Source organism: Nothobranchius furzeri, chromosome 7, assembly GCF_043380555.1.
Source record: "Nothobranchius furzeri strain GRZ-AD chromosome 7, NfurGRZ-RIMD1, whole genome shotgun sequence".
Taxonomy (NCBI): domain Eukaryota; kingdom Metazoa; phylum Chordata; class Actinopteri; order Cyprinodontiformes; family Nothobranchiidae; genus Nothobranchius; species Nothobranchius furzeri.
The window spans coordinates 74770956-74796782 of NC_091747.1; the positions used below are offsets into that span (position 1 = coordinate 74770956).

General features: G+C 44.6%; 2 protein-coding genes and 1 long non-coding RNA gene across 4 annotated transcripts; 1 reads left to right on the plus strand and 2 right to left on the minus strand.

The window, feature by feature from the left end:
* Positions 1–14: 14 nt before the first annotated feature.
* Positions 15–7328, minus strand: pld6 (phospholipase D family, member 6). Of its 2 annotated transcripts, none has more exons than XM_015954279.3 (4): positions 7191–7328; positions 5983–6190; positions 2577–2806; positions 15–1093 (listed from the first exon to the last, which is right to left on the minus strand). In XM_015954279.3, exons 2-4 carry the CDS (start codon positions 6159–6161, stop codon positions 864–866), a joined length of 639 nt encoding a protein of 212 aa, XP_015809765.3. In that variant the 5' UTR covers positions 6162–6190; positions 7191–7328; the 3' UTR covers positions 15–863. The 2 variants fall into 2 exon arrangements, with proteins under 2 accessions (XP_015809765.3, XP_015809764.3); XM_015954278.3 differs by lacking the exon at positions 7191–7328 and adding an exon at positions 6735–6856.
* Positions 7320–9188, plus strand: LOC107382225 (elongation factor 1). The gene is made up of 3 exons (XM_015954280.3): positions 7320–7450; positions 7546–7616; positions 8062–9188. Exons 1-3 carry the CDS (start codon positions 7335–7337, stop codon positions 8124–8126), a joined length of 252 nt encoding a protein of 83 aa, XP_015809766.1. The 5' UTR covers positions 7320–7334; the 3' UTR covers positions 8127–9188.
* Positions 9189–10973: 1785 nt separating this feature from the next.
* LOC139070803 (uncharacterized) lies at positions 10974–17846 on the minus strand. The gene is made up of 2 exons (XR_011521256.1): positions 17745–17846; positions 10974–15282 (listed from the first exon to the last, which is right to left on the minus strand). It is a non-coding gene; the product is annotated as an uncharacterized lncRNA (long non-coding RNA).
* Between the last annotated feature and the right edge of the window lie 7981 nt (positions 17847–25827).

Genomic DNA, 25827 nt, shown 5'->3' on the forward strand with positions numbered 1-25827 from the left:
AAACTATTCTCAGGTCATGCAAACATTAGCTTTTATTTTGAAGGACATCCGGGCAATTTGATTTCTGTTTGAAGCTGTCTCCTGTACACTGACACACCTTTTCTAGTAAACACTGGTATGCACACCATCTGTGCACACCTCAGCCCATATCTGACTACCTGCTACGCTACAGATCTCACTGCTACTAAAGACCTGCTGCAGACACAAGCACGAACAGTCAGAACGTGCCCAGCCATGAGAGGAGCATGAAGTGGCTCGTTTTTCCACATTCGGACCAGATCAGCGGTTTGTTGGGAAACCACAGGTGATGAAACTCTACAACATAAAAACGTGTCAGAGCGACAACAAACTTCACCTGAGGAGAAATAAAACAACACAGCTAAAGTTTGTTATACTTTGCAGTGAATAAAACCTAAACGTTAAAGGCTCACAGGATACGGACTGGTTTTAGTAAACAAGCTACACACAGGATCACTCACTTGTACGCAGAAAACTTTCATTTGATCAACAAAGCGGAAAACCTTCAGCCAGAAACAGATTTAAAAACATGTACCGCATAAAGGAGACACGACAATAGAAGGATCCCTTCAAAACAAACCAGCTGTGTGATTTAGAAAGGATCTTTATAACAGTTCCTACAGACTGATTCAACAGTTAGGAAATAAAACAAGCTAAAAACCAAGAACTGTGGGCTGCAACAGGACTATACTCACATCTGTCTCTCTTTACCCTTTAAATCTCACTGATGAAACTTGTTTGGACTCAAATTGACCCAAACGTTAACGTCACCTCTTACTACCAAAGATCTTTAAAGGCCTAACACCTTCAACGCCAAAGAATCAGTATCTGGCTCTGCTAATCATTCATTGGTTCTGGTAGAAGCGGGCTGGGTCGTTGACCACCCATAACCGCTGGAACTCGGCGATGAAGGGCTGAACCAAGTCGGGCTCCTCAGTGATGACGATGTTCTCCATGTTGCCCTGCACTGCTGTCAGTGTCCAGTTGAGGGAGCCGGTGATGAGCAGCCGACTGTCCACCACTGCAAACTTGTGATGCATGAGCACAGAGGACATGTCCCGTCGCACGCAGATCCCTGGAGGGGTGGAGGAGGAATCGCAATCACTTAATGAAAGGCAACATTATCAGATTTATTCCACCGACACAAGACTTTCCTGAGAAACAAGTTCCAACTAAGGTGGGCATGTTGAATGAGGTTGACACTTGTTAATCAGCTGTAGCTCTTCGTTCATCAGATACTTACGAGTTTGCTTTAAAGCAGTTCTGTGGTTCCTGAGATGTTTTGGCAACAGACGGATAAACGAACCCAAACACACAGAGAGAAAAGCCTGGCCTCAAAACGAGACTCAGGATCTGTTCAAGAACCTGCTATCAGTAAGCGTAACCGAGCCGCCCCGTGTTGGTGCCGGTAGCAAGACTCAAGCGTTCACAAAGAGAGTAAAATAAAAGTCGAGTCTGTTGTTCCTTGCCTAAAATTACATTTCTCAAGGTTACACACACACACACACACACACACACACACACACACACACACACACACACACACACACACACACACACACACACACACACACACACACACACACACACAAGCACTTTTCCTAATGACGTTTGCTGTCAGCTTGCCAGCTCCCTACTTATGTAATCCTTTCCTGACCAGATGTAGCAGAAGTGATTTACTAGATGGAGAGACGGAGTGAGACAGCATGAATCACACGTTGTTTCACACAAATCATCCAAAACCGTAACTAACCCCTGCACCCCCCTTTATGTGGGTCTGTCTGCAGCCCATTAGTGTGTGAACTAGTGACCTAAACACACCACGTCTATGTGCTGGAGGGACTTCCAGGTACACCTGAGACTGGCTGCAAAAATCCAACATGGCAGCCCTAAACTGGTAGAACACAAGTTTATTTCTTCCTTCACTTCTCAGATTTGATGCATCTCACTATTTATTATTGTGCAGCTATGGCATCACAAACAATAGATAAACACCTGCTCAGACAAGCAGGGTCCTTACATCACCAGACATCACATCTAAACGCTGCCCTGGACACACAAAGGGACAGTGTGTGATGTCATCACCTCTGTAAATAAGCTAGCTTGGCTCCTTCTCACCAGCTTTACTTATTTATTTATTATGGAACGTTGCCTAATGCTAACCCTTCTACTGGACATAAATCATCATCTTCTCTCACAAAAACACCCTATGGCCAGAGCCGGGGTGTCTTCTCCTCCACAAATAGAGCTTCACGAGCTTTCTTAGGCACAGACGATTACTTTTTCAGCACAACGACACTTGGACAAAATGTAATTAATTTTGTTTATCTGCACCTCAGAGCAGTAAACATGTTGATTAATAAGCATGTGTGCAGCTCTATTATAACCAACTTAATTAGTACAGTACAATTAAATACATTCATATTTCTATGGTGTCGTTCTGTCGTCTGGCTTAAGGAACACAACGAGTCGCAGCACCATTTTATTTCAAACCTCAAAGGCAGGAAAACTTTATGATTACTTTCTAATTAAAAACCAACTTGAAGAGTTTCTCTTACCGGCCTTGAGAAGAACCCCGATCTGGGACCCGGTTATGGCGGAGTAGTCCCGGTCAGTCAGGACTCGGACGGTTGTGCCCCTTTCGTGCAACAGGACTACGGCCCTGCTCAGGTCCATGTTGGAAAAAGAGAAGACACACAAGTCCAGAGAGGAGGACGCAGACAAGATGTAGTGGAGGAGACGGGAGAAGGACGTCTCTACGCCATGAGCCATCGGGCAGGAACAGGAGCTAGAGGGACCAGAACCAGAACCGAAGAGGGAAAACCTTCACATTAGGATGACTTCACAAGAGTCTGAGGGACTTATTAAAGTGGAATGAATGTTTGGACTATATTTCAGGTCGATTTCAAAGAAAATGTTAACAATAGTAGTAATAAAAATAATGATGTGGAATCTGTTTTATGCTCCATGTTGAGAACGTCACCAAGCATTAAAGTAGTCAGCAACTCGTGTGAAGTTCTGAGTCGTTAGGAGGAAACACCAGAAGCTACAACGCACAGAGGTGAGTCCAAGTAGAAATGATGGGCTGGAACATAAGTTTATAAGAATTTAAGGTGGAAGGGAAAAGGAACTTCTTGGTAGTTTGGGCAGCGTTTGTTCCATCTGATGCCAGGGAAAAATAAAACATGGACCTCTTCTTCCTTTTTCAGGATCCCGTGATTGCCTTTTTCCACTTTTCTTCACATTTAACAAAATTTTTCTTTTTTTTTCTCCCTAATTTTTGTATTATGAGATTATATATATATTTTATTCTTATAAAGTACATTGCAACTTATCTTGAGAGGCGCTATTTAAAATATTTTTTCTTCTCTAGAACCTAGAGACCATTTCAACTCTATATTAAACGTCATTTGAATGAAAGCAAACGTGTTGACACCACTGTTGTAAAAACACCAAAAAGATGTATTCTGTTGTGTCATAACTTGGCTTACTGTGTTTACCTGTACTAGTGTTGGATCAAAGAATTGGTGCAGAAACCTTTCAGCCTATAATCTAGACCAGTGTTTCTCAAGCCCGGTCCTCAGGGCACACTGACCTGCATGTTTTCCATGCATCTGCTTCAGCACATCTGACTTAGGTCCTGTCCACACGTAGCCGGGGATCTGCCAAAACGTAGATATTTTTCTACGTTTTGGCCTGTCATCCACACCAAAACGGAGTTTTTTCACACGAAAACGGATCTTTTTAAAAACTCCGGCCAAAGTGAAGATCTGCGTTTTCTCCGTTTTGGGTGTCTGCGTGTGGACAGACAAAACCGGAGTTTTAAGGTCCGCAATGTCACTTTCCGCGACAAAAAATGCTGACATCACGTGTGCGACCTGTGTTTACACTAGCCGACAGCATGGATGCCCTCAGAGCTGCGCTCGCTTTATCAATTGTCCAAGCGCTTTCTGCTTGTTTGTTTTTGCAAGCGGAATTACTGCTCCTTGCGGAAGACCACAGACGAAGGACGAGGTTAAGAACGGGGGGAAGTACTGCCGCCTACAGGTCTGGCATGTCCTTAACAACATATTTATCCGGGTACGTGTGGACAGTTTTTTTTTTAAAACGAGGTGGTGTGGATGCAAGTTTTTGGAGGGGCGGATATTTGTTTTTAAAAAAAAAACGGCTATGTGTGGACTAGGCTTTGCATAGCCTCCTCAGGAGGACATCAAGTGCTGCAGATGCCTGTTAATCACTCATTCAATGAAGTTTGGTGTGTGGCAGCAGGGAAACACTTGTGTTTAAAAGTGAAACATGGAAAACAAGCAGGACAGTGTGCGATGAGGACCAAGGTTGGGAAACACTGATCTTGACCATCGTTTGCATGTGAGTCTAGCAACGCTCCATTGGAATCACCGCAGGCCCCGCCATGGCTGGCCAATCACAGCACATCTATTTAGAAAAACAATGTATTTTTGTCCTCTTCCCTGCTTTTTCCATGATGAATGGAAAACTGCCCCACTGACTGACATCCATAGAGGTCCAATCACAGCTTACTATTGGTGGGCGGGATCGGGATGTTACTAAAAACAAAGCTTTGGCATCGACTTTATACTATTTTGACTTGGGCTTTTCTTTGAGTCAAGAGCAAGTAGAGGTACTGAAGTCCTTTATTTGGAAAAATGATGTATTTGCATTTTCATCAACAGTGTTTGGCGGACTACCCCGCTGACTGACATCCGTAGTGGTGAATACATCATCATGTTTGTTATCCAATAGCATGCAAAGACAGTTTGAAAAACAAGCGTAGATCCCACCCCACGACCAAGAGCCATCAATGGGACGTGGCCAGACTAGATACTCACATATATAGGATGGCTTTCCAGGCTAGAAACCTTTAGTTTGTGTTAATAAACGTTTTAAAAACACCACGCAATGACTTTAAAAAACCTGTGAACAAACCTCCTAAATAGTATCACTTAAAGAAAATTGTCCGGGTGCATTACGGGCTGCATGATCGGCAGTGTCTGTGTGAATCATCTCTTTTACGTAGATGACCTTGTTGTCTTCAGTCCTAGCAGTGTTGGGTTGCAGGAGATGCTAAGTGAATGTTCTGGGTGGGGACGATAATGACATTAAGTTTAATACTGCCAAAATTGTAGTGATGATATGCCGCACTAGAGATGACCTCAAAATGACTTTCCCTGCTTTTCTATTAGCAGGGAATGTTTTGGAAGAGGTCAGTAAGGTGAAATATTTGGGTCATGTTGAGAGAACATCGCAGGTTGTATGCTCAGGCTAACACTCTTGTGTGTAGGTTTGGCACATTTTCTAATGATGTAAAAAAATAGTTTCGTGTGTTCTGTACTTCTCTATATACAGCTCACTTGTGGTCCTGCTATATGAAAGCAAATATGAGGAAGGTTCAGACTGCCTACAATGATGCTATGAGAACTCTACTCAAGCTGCCAAGATGGTGCAGTGAAAGTGAAATATTTGTAAATGCTCGAGTTAATTGTTTATCAGCGGTCTTAAGGAACTCTATGTATAAATGTATTGGTCGACTGGATAGATCTGACAATGTGATTATTATGAACTTGTCTAATGTAAGGCTCAGTGATGTCCGGTGTCGGTCCCAAATAAGCACTGGTATCCTTGTATTTTGTGAGGGTGTATTATTTTTTTATTGTGTATCTTATGGCAACCAATTTTTATTTGCATGTTCTATTGCTGTTTTAATTGTGTGTTTGTTTTTATTGGACTTCGTGTCTGTATTAAAGTTCCTATTCTGTTCTATAAACTCTTTATTTCAAATATAAAACCTCAGCAATGGTTTGACGTAAACAAAAAATCCATAAATGTACAGACGGGGAACATGATGATTTGGGGAGACTTTTACCAACTATAGTTTTTGTAAACACGGTAAAAACAAGCTATGGAAATCTAGCCTGTATTTAATTACAAAATGTTCCCGTCACTCACTGAGCTGGAAAAGGAGAGAAGAAGTGCTGCACACAGGCCACCTCTGAGGGGAAGAAGAGGACCTCATTGAGGGTTCGTCTTCGCCTCAGCCGGCCAAAGAGCCTGGCCAGCAGCTCCAGGCTGAAGGAGAGCACCACAAACCCCAGGCTGACCATCTTGACGGCCTGCAGCACCGACATCTTCCAAAACAGTTAATCGAACCCTAAAACTGACCACATCAACACACAAAATGACTCAAGTATGAATTACAATATGACATCTTGTCTTGTGCCTACACATGGGCTGCAAAGGTTTTGTATCATTGAATCAACCTGTATCATTGAACCTTTCACAACATTGTGGACTGAATAAGTCCAACTTGTTGCTTAAAAATAAACACAAAATACTGAAAAATCGTCTGTAAAAAGTTGTAGAGTAGGACACGTCATTTCAGCAAGCGTCAATAACGCCAGTGTAAATTACGTCCGGGAATAATAGATTGTTTTTAATTGATGTTACTTTGACTAACGGCTTTTTCAATAAAAATACTAAAACTTTTACTAAAATCATGTGAAATTAAATTTGTTTACTTATTATATTAGTTCTAAGAGGCAACTTCTAATCTGACAAGCTAAAAATTAAACTAATCAGTGAAATATCATCAATTTTAGCTTTGTTAAGCTAGCGTTGTGAGGCTAATTTTCAGGTAAATTCTAACATAAAGTTGGTGTTTTTTCATTAGAACTACACAAAGACGAAGCTGTGACACATACCTCATAAAAACTAAAACTATTGAAGATCTTTGAAGGGTCACTAATAGTCAAAACGTCTACTAATTTTAAACACCTGTAGAGTTTCTGTCGCCGCCATGCGGAAACAGCGGTCTCAGGCTGTGTCGTCACCCTTTCTAAATGATTGACGTATCAGACAACCAATAGCTGACAAGTATGCTCAAGCTTTCTCCCAATCATCTGACTGGAACGGACAACAGAACTGGGTCCTAGCCCAACTCTCTGCTGGGTAGCAACGTGTGTTTCCAACTCAGGAAGGTAAACAAAGTTAAACTTTTACTAATTACCATTTAACTCTCGCCTCACGCTTTCTATGCGGTACCAATCGAAACTTAACCAAAAACAGTCTTAGTAAATATTCTACGTAGGTCGATTCGTTAGCTGAATGACGTCCACGTGACTCAAAACAAACATGCTAATGTTAGCATGCTAACTTACCGTCAGTTTTGTGGAGCAAGTTTGTGCCAAGTAGACGCGGTTTTTGGCTCAAACAACCAGACATATTTCCTCTCATTCGCTCGTGAGTTCTTGTGTAAGCGGATTGTCTTCTGCTTCTTTCAGAGTTGATGCTGTTTATGTGAAATGGGTCGCCGCAAATCCAAAAGAAAGCCTCCCCCTAAGAAAAAGATGACAGGGGACTTGGAAAATCAGTTCACCTGCCCATTTTGCAACCACGAGAAGTCATGTGATGTCAAAATGTAAATTCACCTGCCATCAAAACACAACTGTTGTAGTGATTTTTCATCTCTTTTAGGAGTCTGTTAATCTGATAGAGTTCCTTGAATTCCAACAGGGAAAGAAGCAGGAACACTGGGGTAATATCATGTTCCGTCTGCTTAGAGGAGTTCCAGACTCCCATCACCTGTATCCTTTCTCCCATCCGTAGGTGAAGTCTATTAATGGGCTGTCAGAGTTCATCTAACCAAATTATTAAATGAGCAATCTCTCATATTAACTAGATATATAACATTAGACCTAATTGTGGTTAATTTCTAGTGTAGTCAAGTAAAAATATTGATTTACTGTTTTAGACTTCAGAAGCTAAAGATCAACATGTTTATGGCTGTTGATAGTTACAACTATCAACAGAGAGCAGGAGCACAGGGTCACCCTCACAAGTAGCAGTGTACAGAGGACGAGGTAAAAATAAAGAAAATGTTATCCACAGTTCCATCTCCTGATTAATTCATGACACAGATTCAGAATTGTATTTTATCTGATGGAAACTGCTGGTTATTCTGTATTTGCTTTTAACTTTATTTCATAGAATTAGATTTCTTTGGTTTTTCCTTAATCTGTTACTCTTTAGATCTGTCTGAACCAGTTGATGTGTACAGTGACTGGATAGATGCGTGTGAAGCAGCCAATCAGTAGCCCTCGTAGAGTTAAATGCATCTCAGGAAAGCCGAGAAGAAGAGTGTGTGGCCGGTGGGGTGTGTCCACTCAACGCCACAGACTATTTCAGTTATGTCATTCAGAGGTTTAATAGCTCTGTGATCAAAATTTTACTTTATGGGGTCTTCAGCAAAACTGTGCTCAGAGTAATTTGTGAAATCCAAAGTTTTCCTCTTCTGTTGAAACAATTAGGCCCACAGCTGTAGCTTTAACTACATTTTTCCTTGTCAGGATAGTTTTTGTTTTGTCTCACAATCAGACGGGCTTTCTGTTTTTTTTTTTCTACATTATTGGATGAGTCTGCAATTAATGAAGAATTTCAAAAAAATAGTTTTAAAATACAAAAAAGTCCTAATTTATAGATTATTTGGGTTATTTTAAGCATAATAACCACAGCTTTATATGACAGATCTGTAAAGTAAGGAAAGAGGAAAATTTTGGTATTTTATTGTGAAATGCAAACTGTGCAAAACTCACGAGCAACAGGAAAAAGACCCATAAACAGGCAGAAGTTGATCATTCCAGAAACTTGAACAATGAGGTCCTACAGATGTGAACGCAGCAGCAGGATCTTCTTACCGTCTGCAGAGAATCAGCAGGAGGAAGTCGCTGGTTGCTGTCACATGGTTCTGTTAGATTAAGCTGCTTTTATACATATTGCCATTAATTCAAGTGTTTTTATGTTTGTTAAGAAATAACCTGTATTATCCATTTTCAGTCAAGCATGCTGGTGGTACTAACATCTCTACCTCTTCATAAGGAGTCGTGCCACAGTTTTAGTTCATCCCACTTCAAAAACAAATCCTTTAAATTTCATCTCAGCTGGAGGTTTTTACCAGCTTCGGTCTTTTCTTCACGCTAAATCAAAACACTTCAAGAGGAATAAAGCGTCTGCGCAGAAGAAAAAGTATTTTATTTCTTGAATTATGCCTATGAACCTGGCTCTGTGTACTGTTTTTGCTCTGTAATCATTTGTAAGACATCAACCAGAGTTTAAATTCTCTTAAACTGTAAAAGTAAGGAAATAAAGAATAAAATTCACTGAAGTGTTTTGTTTAATTATTTATATATATATATAAGACATTTGTTTTATTTTAGTAACCAAACAGAAACTCTGGTATGGGTCAGCATTTAAATAATGCCATCAAATAGTGATAATTATCAATATTTACTATTTTTAGTATTGCTGATATGGTCCTATAGCTTGGGGATTAAAGGTTTACGTTCCACAGGATTGATGTGCTAACAGCTAGTCTGAACACAACACAGAAATGTTGAGATTATGCTGTGTTGCTGCCACGGGTATTTTTACTACTGCAAATAGTATTTAAGCTAAATAGTACAACTTTTATAGAAGGATGTACAATAACAGGAGGAACAGCTGAGAATTTAGCTGTGATGTGAGCTGTTGGGCAGCAGAGATCCACTTTGATCTTGGCTATGTTCAGCGGTTAGCTTATCCCACCTCAAAGCTACTATAGCAAATCTATTAAACAAGCTATTAAACATAAACACGGTCACAAAACTCCCATCAGCGATCATCCCTAGGCCACGTCTGATACCAAAGCCTGCGTATCCAGAGGAAACGAGAGCGCCAAACACCAGCTGCAGGTCAAACTGTCTTTTCTCCACAAGTTCAGATGGTGTTTTTCTTTTTGGGACTCTGGTGGTTTGAAGTCGGCTGTTTCTCCTCTGATGCTATTGAGCTGCGACACTCTCACACCACTGGTGTTCTTTTGATAAATGTGTAATGAATGGAGGACCCAGGTAAATGCAGAACTTTGGTGGTCTTTTGAGACGGACAACTGGATGGTCCAGTTCTTGGTTTCGGTCCGAACCATGCTATTGGTGGAGGTTTTGAGGCCTAGTCCACACGTAGCTGTTTTTTTTTTTTAAACGAATATCCGCCCCTCCAAAAACTTGCATCCACAGCACCTCGTTTAAAAAAACTGTCCACACGTACCCGGATAAATACGTTGGTAAGGACATGCCAGACCTGTAGGCGGCAGTACTTCCCCCGTTCTTAACCTCGTCCTTCGTCTGTGGTCTTCCGCAAGGAGCAGTAATTCCGCTTGCAAAAACAAACAAGCAGAAAGCGCTTGGACAATTGATAAAGCGAGCGCAGCTCTGAGGCCATCCATGCTGTCGGCTAGTGTAAACACAGGTCGCACGCGTGATGTCAGCATGTTTTTGTCGCGGAAAGTGACGCTGCGGACCTTAAAACTCCAGTTATGTCTGTCCACATGCAGACACCCAAAACGGAGAAAATGCAGATCTTCACTTTGGCCGGAGTTTTTAAAAAGATCCGTTTTCGTGTGAAAAAACTCAGTTTTCGTGTGGATGACAGACCAAAACGTAGAAAAATATCTACGTTTTGGCAGATCCCCGGCTACGTGTGGACATGGCCTAAGACTAATCCAAGAGAACCACTTTATTAATTTTCTTAGTTTTTTTTTTATCTCCACAATATATTTATAGCTATACTATTTAAGAATGTTGTTAAGAGGCATGAAAACATGTTATAAGATAGTTTTGGTGTTGTAGCTTTAAAGACATATAAGTGTGCCACAACAAGTAAAAGTTTTAGTTGGGAACAACTGGACTTTCTTGTTTTCCTTGAAGACATTTCGCCTCGTGACTAAGAAGCTTCTTCATTACAGCTTTTGGATCAAAGGCGAAATGCTTTCAAGGAAAATGAGAGAAGTCCAGATGCCTCCAAGATCAACATGCCCTGGACGATTGAGAGTCTACACAAACGGTTAGTCAATAGAACGTTCACACAGAACACCTGTAAATGGTAGAAAAATCCCTTAAAGAGAACTCATATTTGTTAAAAATTATTTTAATGTCAGTTCACTTTATCATCAGGACATTCAAGTGAATCGAAAAACTGTTTCTCATCTTCATAGAACAGGTGAGCACATTGAATTGCCTCTGTGTGAGAAATGTTCTACACAAATAAAGCTGCATTGCCTCTGGTAAAGCACAGGAACAGTTATAAAAGTGTCGGGTTGTCTAGTCCCGGCATTCTTTATTTTTTAATTGTGGTTAAATATATAAAATTACAATAAAAATAGATTTAATAAAGTTACATTTTGAACAGCTGAGGTTTTCCTGAACAGAGTGATAAACAACATAAACGCCTGTGTCGTTTGCACGTACAGTGATCCCTCGCTACTTCGCGGTTCGTTTATTGCGGATTCACGACTTCGCGGATTTTTTCTTTGGAGCCTTATTCAAGGAAAATTGGCCGATTCGCAGTATTTTTCACCGATTCGCTGTATTTTTCTATGCGAAATATCAAGAAATTCCTGTTTTTTCATCAGTTTCATCATAAAATGCACTTTTTGTAATAAAACTATTAAAAAACCAAGTCAAACATTTTTTTCTTGAGTTTTACCCACAAAAAGAGAATGTGATCATACGATAATTCAATATAGTACTGTACTGTGAATATGGTGTCCCTGCTTCGCGGATTTTCACCTATCGCGGCCAGGTCTGGAACGCATCTACCGCGATAAACGAGGGATCACTGTAAACCTTTTGGTTAAAGGTGTGGGACACTTGTTCAATGAATACCTTTGCAGTGGTCTCTAGTAGGAATGAATGCCTTGTAAGTCAAACTCTGGGGAAAAAAACACAGGTGCACTATTTTCGGAAACTAGAAGGTTGCCGCATCACAGCTAGGCTTCAGACATCTGGTTTTGAGGTTTTGGGCGCTGTTCCAATACTCACACTGCACCCTCCGGCCTTCAACCACGTGCACTTGGAGGAGGTGCGCAGCAAGACTTCGAGTGCGTATACTCTGTGGGCCCAATTAGTACAGGGAGTGTTGCATCATCAACTCGGTCACTGATTTACATTCTTTGCTGTTCACATTAAATCTTAGTCTAAAACGTTCAGAGCATGGATAAATGTCATTAACTGTCCTTAAATGAACGTCTGTCATTTGAAAATACACTTTTTCAGAAAAGCCACTTGAGCCATTGCTGACTTTGGTGAGGTGCAGCTCAAGGTTGCAAAAGGGGTGGTCAACTTCTGCACTTTACAATCGGGACCCTACGCACTCGCACCGCTGTACGGGATCGCGCAATTGAAGGGCGCGACGTTGGAAGTGTGCCCACTGGGATTAGGCCTTATTTCCTGATATTTGGACATCTCACCTATTGGCTAACAGCAACGCGACTCTACCACTGACTCTGTTTTCTCTGCAACGTCGATGTTTTATCTCCACAAATAACACAAGCCTGAAGGAGTTCTGCTGTGTGGTGGAGTTGCTAATGCTAACGGTTAACTTCTGCTAGTCTGTTTTCTGGACGCTAAACCAAAAGCCTTCCCCGTCATGAGTTAAGATAAGTGAGTCCATGAACGTTGAGTGACAGTGTGACGTAGATCTGTCAGGCTTTTCTAATCCTAGAGTCTCATTGTCTGTTTCCTATCAGAAGCTAATGCAGGAGATAGGTGCAGGAGACTATCTTCATGTTCAGCCTGCATGAAAAACTCAGAGTGACTGGTTATAATCAGACATAACATTAGAAAGATGGTTTTTCTGGGTTCTACACCTGTAAAGAACATGTTTACAGAGAACCAGACCATTGTTGGTCTAAAAGGTGTTTTGATTTCAAATTCATTACATTAGAGACACGTTTTCCAGTTTTACCAAGCAAATAGCTGGTGACTTTTCAAAAGTCAGACATGCAGCATCTTGTTGTGTTTGCTTTAATTCCTCCCTTTCCATGAAGGTTTTCAAGGTTTTTGATGCTTAGTGGAGTTTAATGAAATCCAGAAAACGCATAAAGATGTTTGCAGCCTGTTAATTTAGAATTGAGATCTATAATTAAGTTGAAGCTCAATGTGAAACTTTTAATTTCACATTTCTTTTTTAATTTTCGAGGCTGAGGCGTCCTTCCAACTCCGGCTTTTTAATCTTCTGACTTTTGTTCATCACCGCCACACACATCATCGTGTATTCAAAAAACACATTTTCCATTCCTGCACCACAGGAACACCACCATCCAGCTTTTTGTCAGGCAGAGTGGCCCAACATGCACATTTTATCTAAATAAACCACAGCTATTACATTCAAATGCAGTCTTCCAGTGCACGTGTCTACTGCCTTGTGGCATCCACGGCTCAGGCACATTTTTAAGAGTCCAGCATCCATTCATTCATCCCCACAGAGCACACAGGGTGCAGCAGGCCAAATGAAAGAAGACACAGAGCAGCTAGATTGTGCTGCAGACGGGGCTGAGAGATAATAGATGAGATGCTGAGTGCCTGCCTGGGCTCTCCACCCAGGAGGAGTGTGTCGGTGCATGCGCCGCTCTGCTCCGTGCATTGTGTTTGATGATGGACCGCAGCTGGAGAGGTATTGACAGCGCCTTATGAAACACGCTGGAGGATGATTACAATGGAGAATGATTATCACTTAGTGTCTCCTCTGTCTCCGCCCGTCACCACCCACCCCCCACTCCCTCCCCCTCTCTTCTATTTCTCGCTCCTTCTTTTCGCCTCTCCCATTCAGCACACGAGGTCAAGTGTCACTCTGTCTCCGTTGTCAAGGCTGCCAATCACCCACACAGTGAGTCTAAGGCAACTGTTGCCAAGGAAACAGAGCGATTTTGGTTGCTAGGCACCTGGAGCTGTGCTCACAATAGTCATTTTGTTGCTTAGAAGCACGCGCGCACACACACGCGCGCGCGCACACACACACAGGCTCATACAAACACACATAAACACAGGAATTAGCTTTTGCCTGATCAACAAGTTCACCAAACGTCAGAAGGAAATTTGTGTTAATTACGTCCCAGATTTGCTTACACAGGGGAAAGAAATCACGCCAGCGTAATTGATAAGAGTGCAATCTATCTTCCAGGCAACTAGATGCTAATGAATTGCTGAATTTGCAAAGAAACCTTGATTTTCTAATTAATAACACTTAGCCATAATGCCAAAGTTCCCAAAATGTAACTCAAGATGTTTTATTCCGGTTTCATTTGCAGCTCGATTAATCAGCCTCCAACGTCCGAGAACTCTTCAAACCCAGACCTCAGATGTGATCAATAAAAGACATAAACATCCATCACTCCGAGCAAAAATAGTCACCCATAAAAGCAGTCAATCCCTTATTTCCCCCACCGGCGCACCGACCCGGTGAACCTTAGCGCTGCAGTGCACATGCTTTTAAATGGATCAGCCTGTCGTCCACAAGGTCCATCAAAGCCCTTCTGCCTGCTGGGAGGCAGACCATGTAAACCCTGGGATTGTGTGCGTGAGAGAGTCCGAATCTCCATCATGACATCCAGTCAGCTGAGTCAAACGCTGAAGAGCCAGCAGCGGGTGCAAGCTTTACACGTCTGCATGCGTTACCATCTCCTGTGGTCGCTACACCAAACGCTCACAGTCCTTTGTTTTGACTAAAACGGGAAATCTGAGAGAGCTCCAGTGTGGCTGGGATGATTAAAAAACTCAAACATGCTCGTTAAACCTGTGCATTAAAAAGAAACTTGAGGTTTCCAGAGTGTGACGGACTGTGAAAGACACCCATCAAACGATGAGATTAAGGGATCACCTGTGACTGACAAGGCTACGCAATCAAGAAATTGACATTAAAGACCTTTGTGCTAAGCTCCGTGAACTAACACCTGGGGTTTTAGCTCCGAGGCGTGTTGCAAGACCCTCCCCCCACTGGTCCCTCTGCAGGAGCGGCTGAGAGAGGCTGACGAAACGAAGCCGTCAGCTCCACAGGTGGATAGAGTGACACGGTTCATAGATCTGAGATGATAACATCTTGTCAGAGGCTGAATTTGATTTGGATTTGGCTGGCTCCCGTCTAAAAAGCCCAAAGCAAACAGCGAGTATATTTGAGTAAAATCTCTTTTTTTCCCATTTCCTGATGTGCACGAGTCCATGCAGGAGGGGACGCAGGTCCAGGTCTAGTGGTGATGACAGAGCTTCCAGCCAACTACGCGTATTCTCAAGCAATAACATCCACATCTGTATTATCAACCCAAGAATACCCGTGGTCAAGCCTGGAGCACGCACGCCTTCCTCCTCCCTCCCTTTCCATCTATTCCCCATCTCTCCCCTCTCCGTTCCTCCCTGCGGCGTGGAGGCAAATCTTTAACGACAGCACCTGGAATAAAGGAGACAAAAGACATCAGATTAGTCCTTGAGTGGTGACGAGGCAGCCCGCCCTCTGAGGTCAGGAGACACGTTTTACACACGCCATCACAACTTGATTAGCTATCCACGCGCATCTTTTGCCCAATCTGCACCCCGTAAACAGATTACACTTCCAGCAGCCCGGCCCTTTCTGCTCGCGCGGATATCAAGCAACCATTTAGCTGGGCACTCAGGGAGGGATCAGGCTCAGCAATTATCCAACAAGGTGTCAGGATGTTACTCTGCTCTGAGGGGAGGGGCCGATTACCAACAGCAGATGTTGGCGATGACACAACCTCTCCTCCTCATCTATTGTCCTTCACCATCCCTTCCTTTTCCTCCAGCCATCTCTATCCCAACTCGTCTCCTTCCCTTGAAAACACACACTCTGTCTTCCCCGCGCTGTCCCGTGGAGAATCAGCCAGACTCTTCCCAATCCACACTTGCCAATTAGAGACACAGGAGCTGTCAGCTGAGGAGGAGCGGAGGAAGGAGGAGGAGAAAAGAGGGGGGGGGGGGTTTGCATCAGCACCACAGTCAGCTCCTCCTGGAAGCCTTGAGCCAGTTTACAAACAAGACCTGACTGTCTCTGTTTTTTGTGCTCACTTTTCCTCCTAACCATCTGGGCCGACGCCACTCCTGCCCCGTGTTTGCCCTCCCTGCCCTTCCGTCTCATCCTCGGATCAGCTTGTTCATCCATTCAGACGCACAGTCACACGGAGCTATCAAAGACCTGGAAAAAACAATCCCGTCCGCCCGTGAGAGACTTAAACTCGCTGTCACTCGTGAGGTGAGTCAAGAAGATCTCGACTCCCCGTTCTCTCATTGCACATCCTCCCATGGTCTTTCTCTCCTCCTCTCCTCTCCTCTCCCGCCCACTCGCCTCTTTTCCTCTCCTTCCATCTCCAACTGTCCAAGTCGAGCCTGCTGGTGATGGCAACTCAAGTGGACGTGTCTTCTGTTCTCACCACGAGCTGTGAAGAGATGTACGGAGGTGTCAGAGATCTGGTGTAAAAATACACCCGGCTGCTGCGTGGCTCTCAACGCGGGACCAGAGTGTCACCACAGTGTCCTGGTCTGATCTGAAAACACTTGTCCTCTCCTTCAGCATGCTGAGGTTAAGCTATGCCTGTGTGACACTCATGTGGGTGTGCCTGAGGCAGCACATGGACAAGAGGACCTCTTTTTTTCACCTTTTGTCACATCCACGCAGCACACCCACATATTTATGATCATACCTCCCTCCTCCGCCTCCAATTACAGCTTTATGGACTGCTAAGAACTTTATTTGATGCTGAGAGACATCTGGTTTGCGTTCATAAGAAAATCCATTTCCTGAATTGACTTGATTGGAAGTGAACTGGCTCCAGCTGCAGGGCCTAATGAAAGAAAATCGGTCTGCGTTTCATATTTATGTCTGATGCAGACAGGCTTATCAGTCCTTTTATAAAGCTGGTATTTGGGATGGGCCGCAGGGTTACGAGCGGCTGAGCCAGAGGCAAAGGCGAGCTGGGGCCCAGCGATGGAAACAGAGAGCGAGCGGATGCTGCATGGGCTGCTGCTTGCACATTATTGCCTAATTGCTTGGAACTAAAGGCCCTGTTATGAGCATGTTTATGCTTATGCCTGCGACAGCAAGTCTTTCCAGTCATTTCTGCCGTGCTGTAAAGTCTAATTGTCACCACTCAGACGTTTGCTCCTACAGATCCAGCCTGGAGTGCAGAATCAAACTAGCTTTTCCAAACTTTTAAACGTTTTAATTTGGTTTTTCTTTGGTGACAAACCTTACAGGGACACGTCCTCCGTCCTGGTGGCTCCAGTGTGCTCCAGTTGGCCTACCGGCCCAGATAACCACATGACCGCACGCTGTAAAATCACAGATAGCCAGCACCTGTTCCCTACGTGACCGGCTTGGATATCAAGCTTTTCTTTGTTTGTAAATACATCCGCTTCTCCACTGACAAGGAGATCCCAGTTCAGAGTGGCAGGCACGAACTGAATGTATGACACCCCCCCCCCCCCTCCCCCATTTTCCAGGGAGGGTGGAGAGGAAAGAAGGAGAAAAAAGAGGGGGATTAGAACCATCTTTCCTTTCATCCAACAGGCTCCAGAAAGGAGGAAGCATCCCTCCCTCTCCCTCTCTTTCTCTCTCTCTTACTCGCTCTCGCTGACATGGTGCTGCGGCGAAACACTGAGCAGCAACCAGGTGCAGCTCTCATCAGGTAATTTGATAGGCACTTGGCAGGAACGCTGCTGGGACCAACCTGTTCACTTATCAAATCAAAAAGCGTGCCAGCAACAAACTGACGAGGCGGGAGGATGCTCCAGCCCGCTTCCATTCACTTCACAGATCATCAGGGCTATCCGCAGCCATCAGAACAGGAGAAAGTCTTCCCAATAACCGGGAACGAAGAAATAAATCAGAATACTTACCGCCTTGTGCACGCTCCTGCAGAAGAATCGGTTGTAAACGCCACGCATTGTGTCCACGCTGAAGAATGAGAATGCTGTGCAGGGAAACGCCTCCCCCCCCCCCACCTCCACCTCCTCCACCACCCCTACATGCTGTTCCTTTCTGCACTGTACAGTTCTCCTCCCGCTTGTAGTGAATCACAGAACCACTCCTTGTTGTTGTTTTCCTTTTTTTCTCCAGCTTTTTTCTTTCTGAGTGAATGATGGAGAGATGGAGCTCGTGCAGCAGCAGCAGCAGCAGCAGCAGCAGCAGCATCCTGTGCAATGCAAGTCCTCTGCAACCTCTCACCTCTCCTCCGCCTTTGATCGGTTCCTCCTCCTTCTCCTCCTCCTCATTCTTTCTCTCTCTTGTCCATCCTAAACCACGCTGCTGAATGAAAAAAAGAGCATGTAGCTTAGCAGCGCCTGATACAACTCAGTTCAAACCCTGAGTGTTAGGGTTATATGAAGAGTCGATTGTAAAATAAATCATTTAGATTTGTAGCCAAATTTATGAATAATACTAATAATGATTGTCCATTTTACATACAGTACATTTTATTTGTAATTCACTTTACATTTTATTGACATTTCAAATTGCTAAAGGTGCATTTAAGCCCTCATGAAAAGTTACATAATAATAGTTTTGTTTAAATCTGCTGATTCTGGTTTAATCTCTATTCTCATTCTCCTCGATCTGAGTGCGGCCTTTGACGCCATTTCTCATCCCATCCTCCTTAATAGACTCTCTTCCTTAGGCATCACTCACACCCCCCTCCGCTGGTTTCAATCTTACCTTACTGGCCGCACTCAGTTCATCCAGTTAAAATCCTTTACCTCAGAACCCTCCCCAGTCAAGTCAGGTGTTCCCCAGGGCTCTGTCCTGGGGCCCCTCCTCTTCATAGTATATCTCCTCCCTATCGGCAAAATCTTCCGCAAATTCAATATCCAGTTTCACTGCTTTGCGGATGACACCCAGCTCTACATTTCCAGTAAGCCCAAGTCAACTCTCCCACCATCCTCCCTTACACTCTGCCTCTCTGAAATCAAATCATGGTTCACCTCTAATTTCCTCAAACTCAATGACAATAAAACTGAACTTCTTCTAGTTGGCACTAAATCCAACCTCTCAACATCTGACAGCTTTTCTTTAACTATTGACAGCGCCATAGTCTCCCCCTCACCTCACGTCAAGAGTCTGGGTGTCATTCTTGACAGCTCACTTTCTTTTCAAGCTCACATTAATAACATAATTCGGTCAGCATACTTCCATCTACATTCCATAAACCGTCTCCGCCCCTCACTGACCCCTCACACTGCCGCCATTCTCGTCCACAGCCTCGTCACCTCCCGTATCGACTATTGCAATTCACTTCTTTATGGTCTCCCCAACAAACTCCTCCTTCATAAACTGCAACTGGTCCAGAATTCAGCAGCCCGTATTATCACCAGAACCCCTTCCTTTCACCACATCACCCCGGTTCTCCAGCAGCTTCACTGGCTCCCAGTTAAATTCAGGCCCATCTTCAAAATTCTCCTCCATACCTTCAAAGCAATCCACAACCTCTCTCCTCCATATATCTCAGACCTTATAAGTATTCACACCCCATCCCGTTCACTCAGATCTTCTTCTTCTATCCATCTTGCGGTTCCTTCTGCCCGTCTCGCTACCATGGGGAGCAGAGCTTTCAGCCGCTCTGCTCCTCGTCTCTGGAACTCACTTCCCCCAGACATCAGGAACATCGACAGTTTTACCCTTTTCAAAACAAAACTCAAAACACATATGTTTAAATCTGCCTACAACCTCTGATTGTATTGAACTGTTTATGTCTGTTTTTTTTTCTTGTTTGGGTTTTATTATTGTTTTATTGTATTTTATTACGTGTTTTCTGTCAAGTGACCTTGGGTGTTCTGAAAGGCGCTTTTAAATAAAATGTATTATTACTATTATTATTATTATTATTATTATTATTATTATTATTAATATGAAATCCTCAGTTAGTTCAAAAGGGGTTGGAAAAGGAAATTTAAATCAAATGTCTCCACACATATATGGATATTGACTTCTTGCACTATATTTAATTCTCTTCAACATACACCTTATAGAGACACTTGATATTGGCTTTAGTATAAATATTTTTTTCTTGATTTTTTTTATTAGTCCTTTTTATTCATTTATTTATTGATTTATTTCAAGTTTATGTGAGTTTAACTAATCTGTAATGGCTTGACGTGTCGAGTTTGGCTTCAGCTGAGCTGATTAAGCAGGAGTTCGGTTGTGTCTTTAAACCCAATCGTGGAGTGACTGACGCCGGGTGAGTCAGGCATGTGGTGTAATTTAGGAGCCGAGGGATGCAACTCGTACAGCGGTGAGAGTGCACGGCGTTTCCAAAAGGGAAAAAAGGCTGGCTTACTTAAAGTCGGCAGATTGAGCAACTCGGGCTGATTTGGTCTGAACAGAAAAGAAAGAAAGAAAAGCATCTTTTATACAACGCCTCTCAAGATAAACGTCACAAGGCGCTTCACAAAAGCCACAAAAAAAATTGAAATATAAAAAGATTTCAAATAAATGATTACAAATACGTTTCAAATGAGAGAAAAAAATATTGTGAATTAAAATAAAAAAACACGAGGAAAGGGAGAGAGAAAATGAGTAGAAAAAAGGGAAATCAGTGGGTCCCAGGAAAGAGGGAACGAGAGCAGAACAAGGAGAGGGCGGTGATGATGGTCACGCAAAATCCTGCTTGAACTGTTGAGTTTTCAGCTGCTTTTTAAAGGAGACCACTGAGTCCCCTGATCTCAGGCTGAGGGGGGAGAGTTCCAGAGTCTGGGGGCCACAGCAGCAAATGATCTGCACAACAGTAGGCTTTGGTCACTGGACCTCAGGGACCTGCTGGGGGTGTAGGGACTAAGAAAATCACCAATGTAAGATGGTGCTTGTCCATGTAAGGCCCTATAGACCAGAACCAGGATCTTGAAATAACCCTGAAGTTGACTGGCAGCCAATGAAGCTGGAGGAGAAGCGGGGTGATGTGGATGTATTTGGAGGACTTGGTCAGAAGCCGAGCACAGGCATTCTGAACCACCTGTAGACGGTTCAGGGAGGTTCTGCTCAGGCACGTGAAAAGAGAGTTGCAGTAATCTAAGCGTGAGGAGATGAAGGTGTGGAGAACAGTCTCAAGTTCAGAGCGGGACAGAATGGGACTCAGCTTAGCAACGTTCCTGAGATGGAAGAAGGAAGAGTCAACAAGAGAACTGACATGATAATCCAGGGTGAGAGCTGGGTCAAAGGTCACACCAAGATTCCTGACAGAGGGTTTGGTGTGAGAAGCAAGCTGACTAAGAGAGTCTCTGAATTTGGGAACCAGCTTGTCTGGGGCACAGATGAGGATCTCAGTCTTATCTTCATTCAGCTGAAGAAAGCTCCCAGTCATCCAGGTTTTGCTAGAGTCTAAGCAGGTGTGTAACAGCTGCAGCTTAGACATCTCATGGGGCTTAAAGGAGATGTACAGTGTAAAGCCCCCTTCAGACAGGCCATGAAAAACGGAAATGTTCCGGACTCTGTCCGTAAGACCTTTGTGTCTGAATACAAACATCTGGATAACGTTTTCCGTAATCAAACCGGATGACGCCCCTAGTAACAGGTCCGGACTTGTCACGGACAAGGTGGCTGCTTCAGACTGGTGAGATCGAGTTCTGGACAGGGAGGAGGGGGAGGAGGAGGGGACTGGGGGACGCTGTGTGCACCTAGATAGCTCGCTCCTGTAGCATGTGGCAAACCATGGCAGCTCGCCTCCTACGGTACCGTCTAGACGCGCGACCAGTGTTGCCAACTGTTTTTGACTGAAAGTAGCTGAAGTTCCCCCCAAAAGTCACTAGATGTCGCCAGATGACGTCACGTGCTTATTTACATATTGATGACGTCATCACGCCACATTAGTGTTCGTTTTCCCTATGGCATCTAATATATATATATATATATATATATATATATATATATATATATATATATATATATATATATATATAATAGGACTAAAAGGGAGGAAAATAAATACTATGTTATATGTTAAAGTTATTAATTAGTATGGTTAAAATGGCCCAAATTGCTTTGATATGTACAATAAATTCCAAAACTACCAATAAAGTGGCATTAAAACAGATATGGTGTGGTGATCCAAACAGTTCTGTTGTAGGATATAACTCAGACCTCCTGCTCTCCTCATTCTCACAGACATTTTCCTAAAAAGCTGTTTTTTTACACCTCATAGTTTCTCAACTTCTCTGTTGTGTATCCTCTCAATCGTGATAATAACGGCGCTCCGAGCAAAAGGGAGCGGGTGTCTCAAAGTATAACCATCCCTGTGTCACTGAAGGAAATTCAGATGAGCCACAGAGCTGCGTGTGTAAACGGGACGGTAGTTGAAACTCCCGATGACTTTATTTGCCAAATGCAGGAAAAACCAAAGTGTCTGACGGCTGCAGAACCAGAGATGGCAGGTTGACGCCCGTGCCGTCTCTAGTAGAAGCGTGAGCCTGCAGCAATATGAAAGCAGCAGACGTAAATCGGCGGTCTCCAGCTCTGCAGCTTCAGCGAATCAGACCGGCCGAAAACGGTTTATGATTGGTCAGTCCTCGTGCACATGCGCAGATTATCGTTCTCTTTCCTTACTCCCGGAAGAACGGTTCAGAGTGCAAACAGTTTCTTTGTTGCTAATCTGTAGGGAATATCTACATGAAAGTTCTACAGAAAGTAGCAACGGGTCCTGAGAAATGTCGCTAAGTTTGTCGCTAGGCGCTTTTTGGAAAAAAAGTCGTTGAGGGGGGTCAAAAAGTCGTTAGGAACAGTGACAAAGTCGCCGAGTTGGCAACACTGCGCGCGACGGAGCGCTTCACACTGCTTCCGTGATTCCTTTAACCATTGAGCTTCATCATCCAGGTCTCTTATGCGTCTACGTGTGCGCAGAATTATGCTTAACATAAGCAATCAGTGAGAAGAATTCCATCTCTTTGTCTGCCATGTTTGACTGAATGGCTTTGTTTGGGTAAATGACGCATGTACGCTCGCCACACCATGTTTACGCAATATCTGAATACAGCCCCCCTCCCCCCCCAAGACATCTGGAACTTGTCCCTGCTGTGTGAAGGCAGCCGAAAGGACAAGTTCCGGTACAGAAGTGGTGTGTCTGAAAACACAGTTCTGGTTAAAAACTGGACTGAATTGTCCACACATATTCCAGAATGTCCGAATCTGAAAAGGGTCTGAGTGACTTGGCTTGGTCTGGTCGGAACTCTGGACATGGTTCGATCCAGGGTCCAGGATTGCTCCTGCAGGCTCCCAGGAGTGTTCCTCTGAGCCGAACTATGTAGACTCGGTCACCGTCAACATACCAGGGTGGGGGTTCTAGGTCTACTTTGGGTTCCTGGAGAAAAGGGGTGGTTCTGCTTCTCCTCTCAGTTTATTAGTCCCACCTGTGCCCAGTTCCCTTAATCACCCAGCCCCTGTGTATTTAAGACCCGGTCTTCTCTTCAGTGTTTGTCAGTTCATTGTCTGAGTTTGTCTGTTGTCAGAGTTTATAGCTGCCCTCTGTGCTCCCAAATTTTCCTCACTAAGTTTGGATCTCTAGTTTTGCTCCTTGTGTTTTTGGCTACAGGCTTTTTTGGATTATGCCCTTGTTTTGATCTGCTCAGCTCCTCCTAAAATAAAGGATTCTTATTTTTGTCAACCACTACTCGTGTCGTTCCGGGTTCCTGAATTTGGGTCCAAACTCCCCCAACCAGTCATGACAGAATGAACCGACCACACATGGACCCAGCAGAGCCTCCGACAGCACCAACACTAAGGCACCCCGACAGGTACTGTGGCAATCCTGACACCTGCAGGAGTTTTATCAGGGATTGTGCTTGCTGCCTGCCCAACCTGTCCATCTTGGACTTTGAAAAGGTGTCATACATGGTGCTCTGCAAGTTAGAGAATCCCGGGAAGCTTTATAGTTGTATGAGAGACGTGGATAAGGGCCATTGGGACACTGCTTGGACTTTCTGTGGGTCCATCCTAGGAAGGAGGTGCTCTCCTGGTGGAAAACACACTTCTCCAACTTACGGTATGGCTGGTTCTCCAAAAGCCGGGAGAGGACAGACCGGACATATGAGATATGCCCCTCTAGGTTCTGGGAGTAAATTAGGATGAAAACCCATCTGCCCAACATGTTCCGCAGCAAAATAGTGATCAGGCGCTCGAAGACTGCCGGGCTGTTGCATAAGCCAAAGGGCATCACCAGGTACTCCAAATGACCGGCTGGAGTGATGAAGGCAGGCTTCCATTCATCCCCCTCCTAACTAGATTGTATGCACTGCACAGGTCCAACTTAGTGAAAATGGTAGATTCGGAGACAGCGTCCAGGGCCGTGGTCATGAAAGGTGGCGATCTAAATCAATACAGGTTTCTTTTTTCTTTACAAAAAAGAACCCCCGCTGCCCCAGGTCAGGTGGAAGGGCAGATAAACCTGCGCTGAAGGGCCTTGGAGGTGTAAGCATCCATGGCCTTGGACTTTACCAGGGACAGGGAAAAGAGGCAGCCCCTAGGTGGGATAGTGCCAGGCAAGAATCTGATCTTGAGGCTGTAAGGGCAATGAGGAGGCAACGCCATGGTAGGACGCTTAGAGAAGACCTATGGGCCATTCCCATCTGTACCGGGTCGGCCCGGGCCGGGTAGCGTAGGCTGTTTACATATCGGCCTGGTATTTTTCCGGGCCAACCAAGGCTCATTCTCAGCCCTCTTCTTGAGGGGGTCTGCTTCAGGCCGACCAGGGCCAACACACCCACTGCTGGCAGCAAATTCACACCTTCCATTAGAGCAAGCCTCTGATTGGTGGGTAGAATCACCCCACATGGGCTTAAGGCAAGGATGTGTGGAATCAACCGGGCCAGGCTGGGGCAGACGGGGGCTACCCGGCCCGGGCCGACCCGGTACAGATGGGAATGGCCCACTAGACTAAGTCACGGTACCAAGAAGTGACCTGTGACAGGGTGACATCCTCTGGGACGAAATGGTCGGGGCCTGAGGCAGACTGAAGAATCCGATGGGTGTGGCAGGATCCACCCCAGGTGAGCACCTGACTGGAGGACAAAGAAATATGGGGGTTGTGTTGCAGGAACCAGGAGTGGCCCAGGATCAGTGGAGACATGGGGCAGTGATGATGAGGAAACAAAGGTTCTCCAAGGGTTGGTGGATGTTCATGCGGAGATCTGCCGTCTCTTGGTGGATTGGATATGGTTTGAGCAGGGTCCCGTCCATGGATGTTACAGGACTGGTATGACTAGGCTGAAGGGGTTCAGGGGGATGTGGAGCCAAGTGGCCAGGTGTCTATAAAGCAGTTGGCAGCTCCCAAGTCCAGAAAAGCCTCCAACCCAACAAGTTCCTGGACTATGTGTGGGGTGACCGGGAGCAGGGTATGGGTTGAGGGGGGTTCTGGTTACTCCAAGTAGGACCCCTCTGCTGCTTGAAATCATTATTTCCTGGCCAGAGGTGGCAGGTGACACGATTTTGGTCCGGGCCCCCAAAGTAGGCTCACAAACCCTCGCTGTAGCACCTCTCCTATTCCTCTGGGTTAAGGAGTCCTAGCTGCATGGGTTTTTCAGGAGACACAGCGTTCGTAGGATGAGGGCGGACGGAGGCACCAGCTGGCAGAGATTCAGTGGGTTTTCGGGTGAAGAGACGCTGGTCCATCTGGAGGGTGAGATTGATCGCCTCATCCAGGGAATCTGGGGTCTCCCAACCGATCATCCCATCTTAGATTCGGGGTGAGGGCCCCTCCAGTTAGACAGCTTTTAGGGCGTCATCACCGTCATCACCCCACATTAACTTGGTGCGATTAACAGTGGTGCGAAACCGGGAAAGTATACGGAGCTACAGTTTGGGCCCCTGTCAGAGTGGGAGGAGTTGGGCCTCCATTGAGATCTCGCTGCTAGGGGGAACCAAAACTTTCTTTAGCTCCGCCATAAAGACATCATCATCATTGTAGACCTCCCATCTCTTGTTGTAAAGGGCGGCAGTCCACTCTTG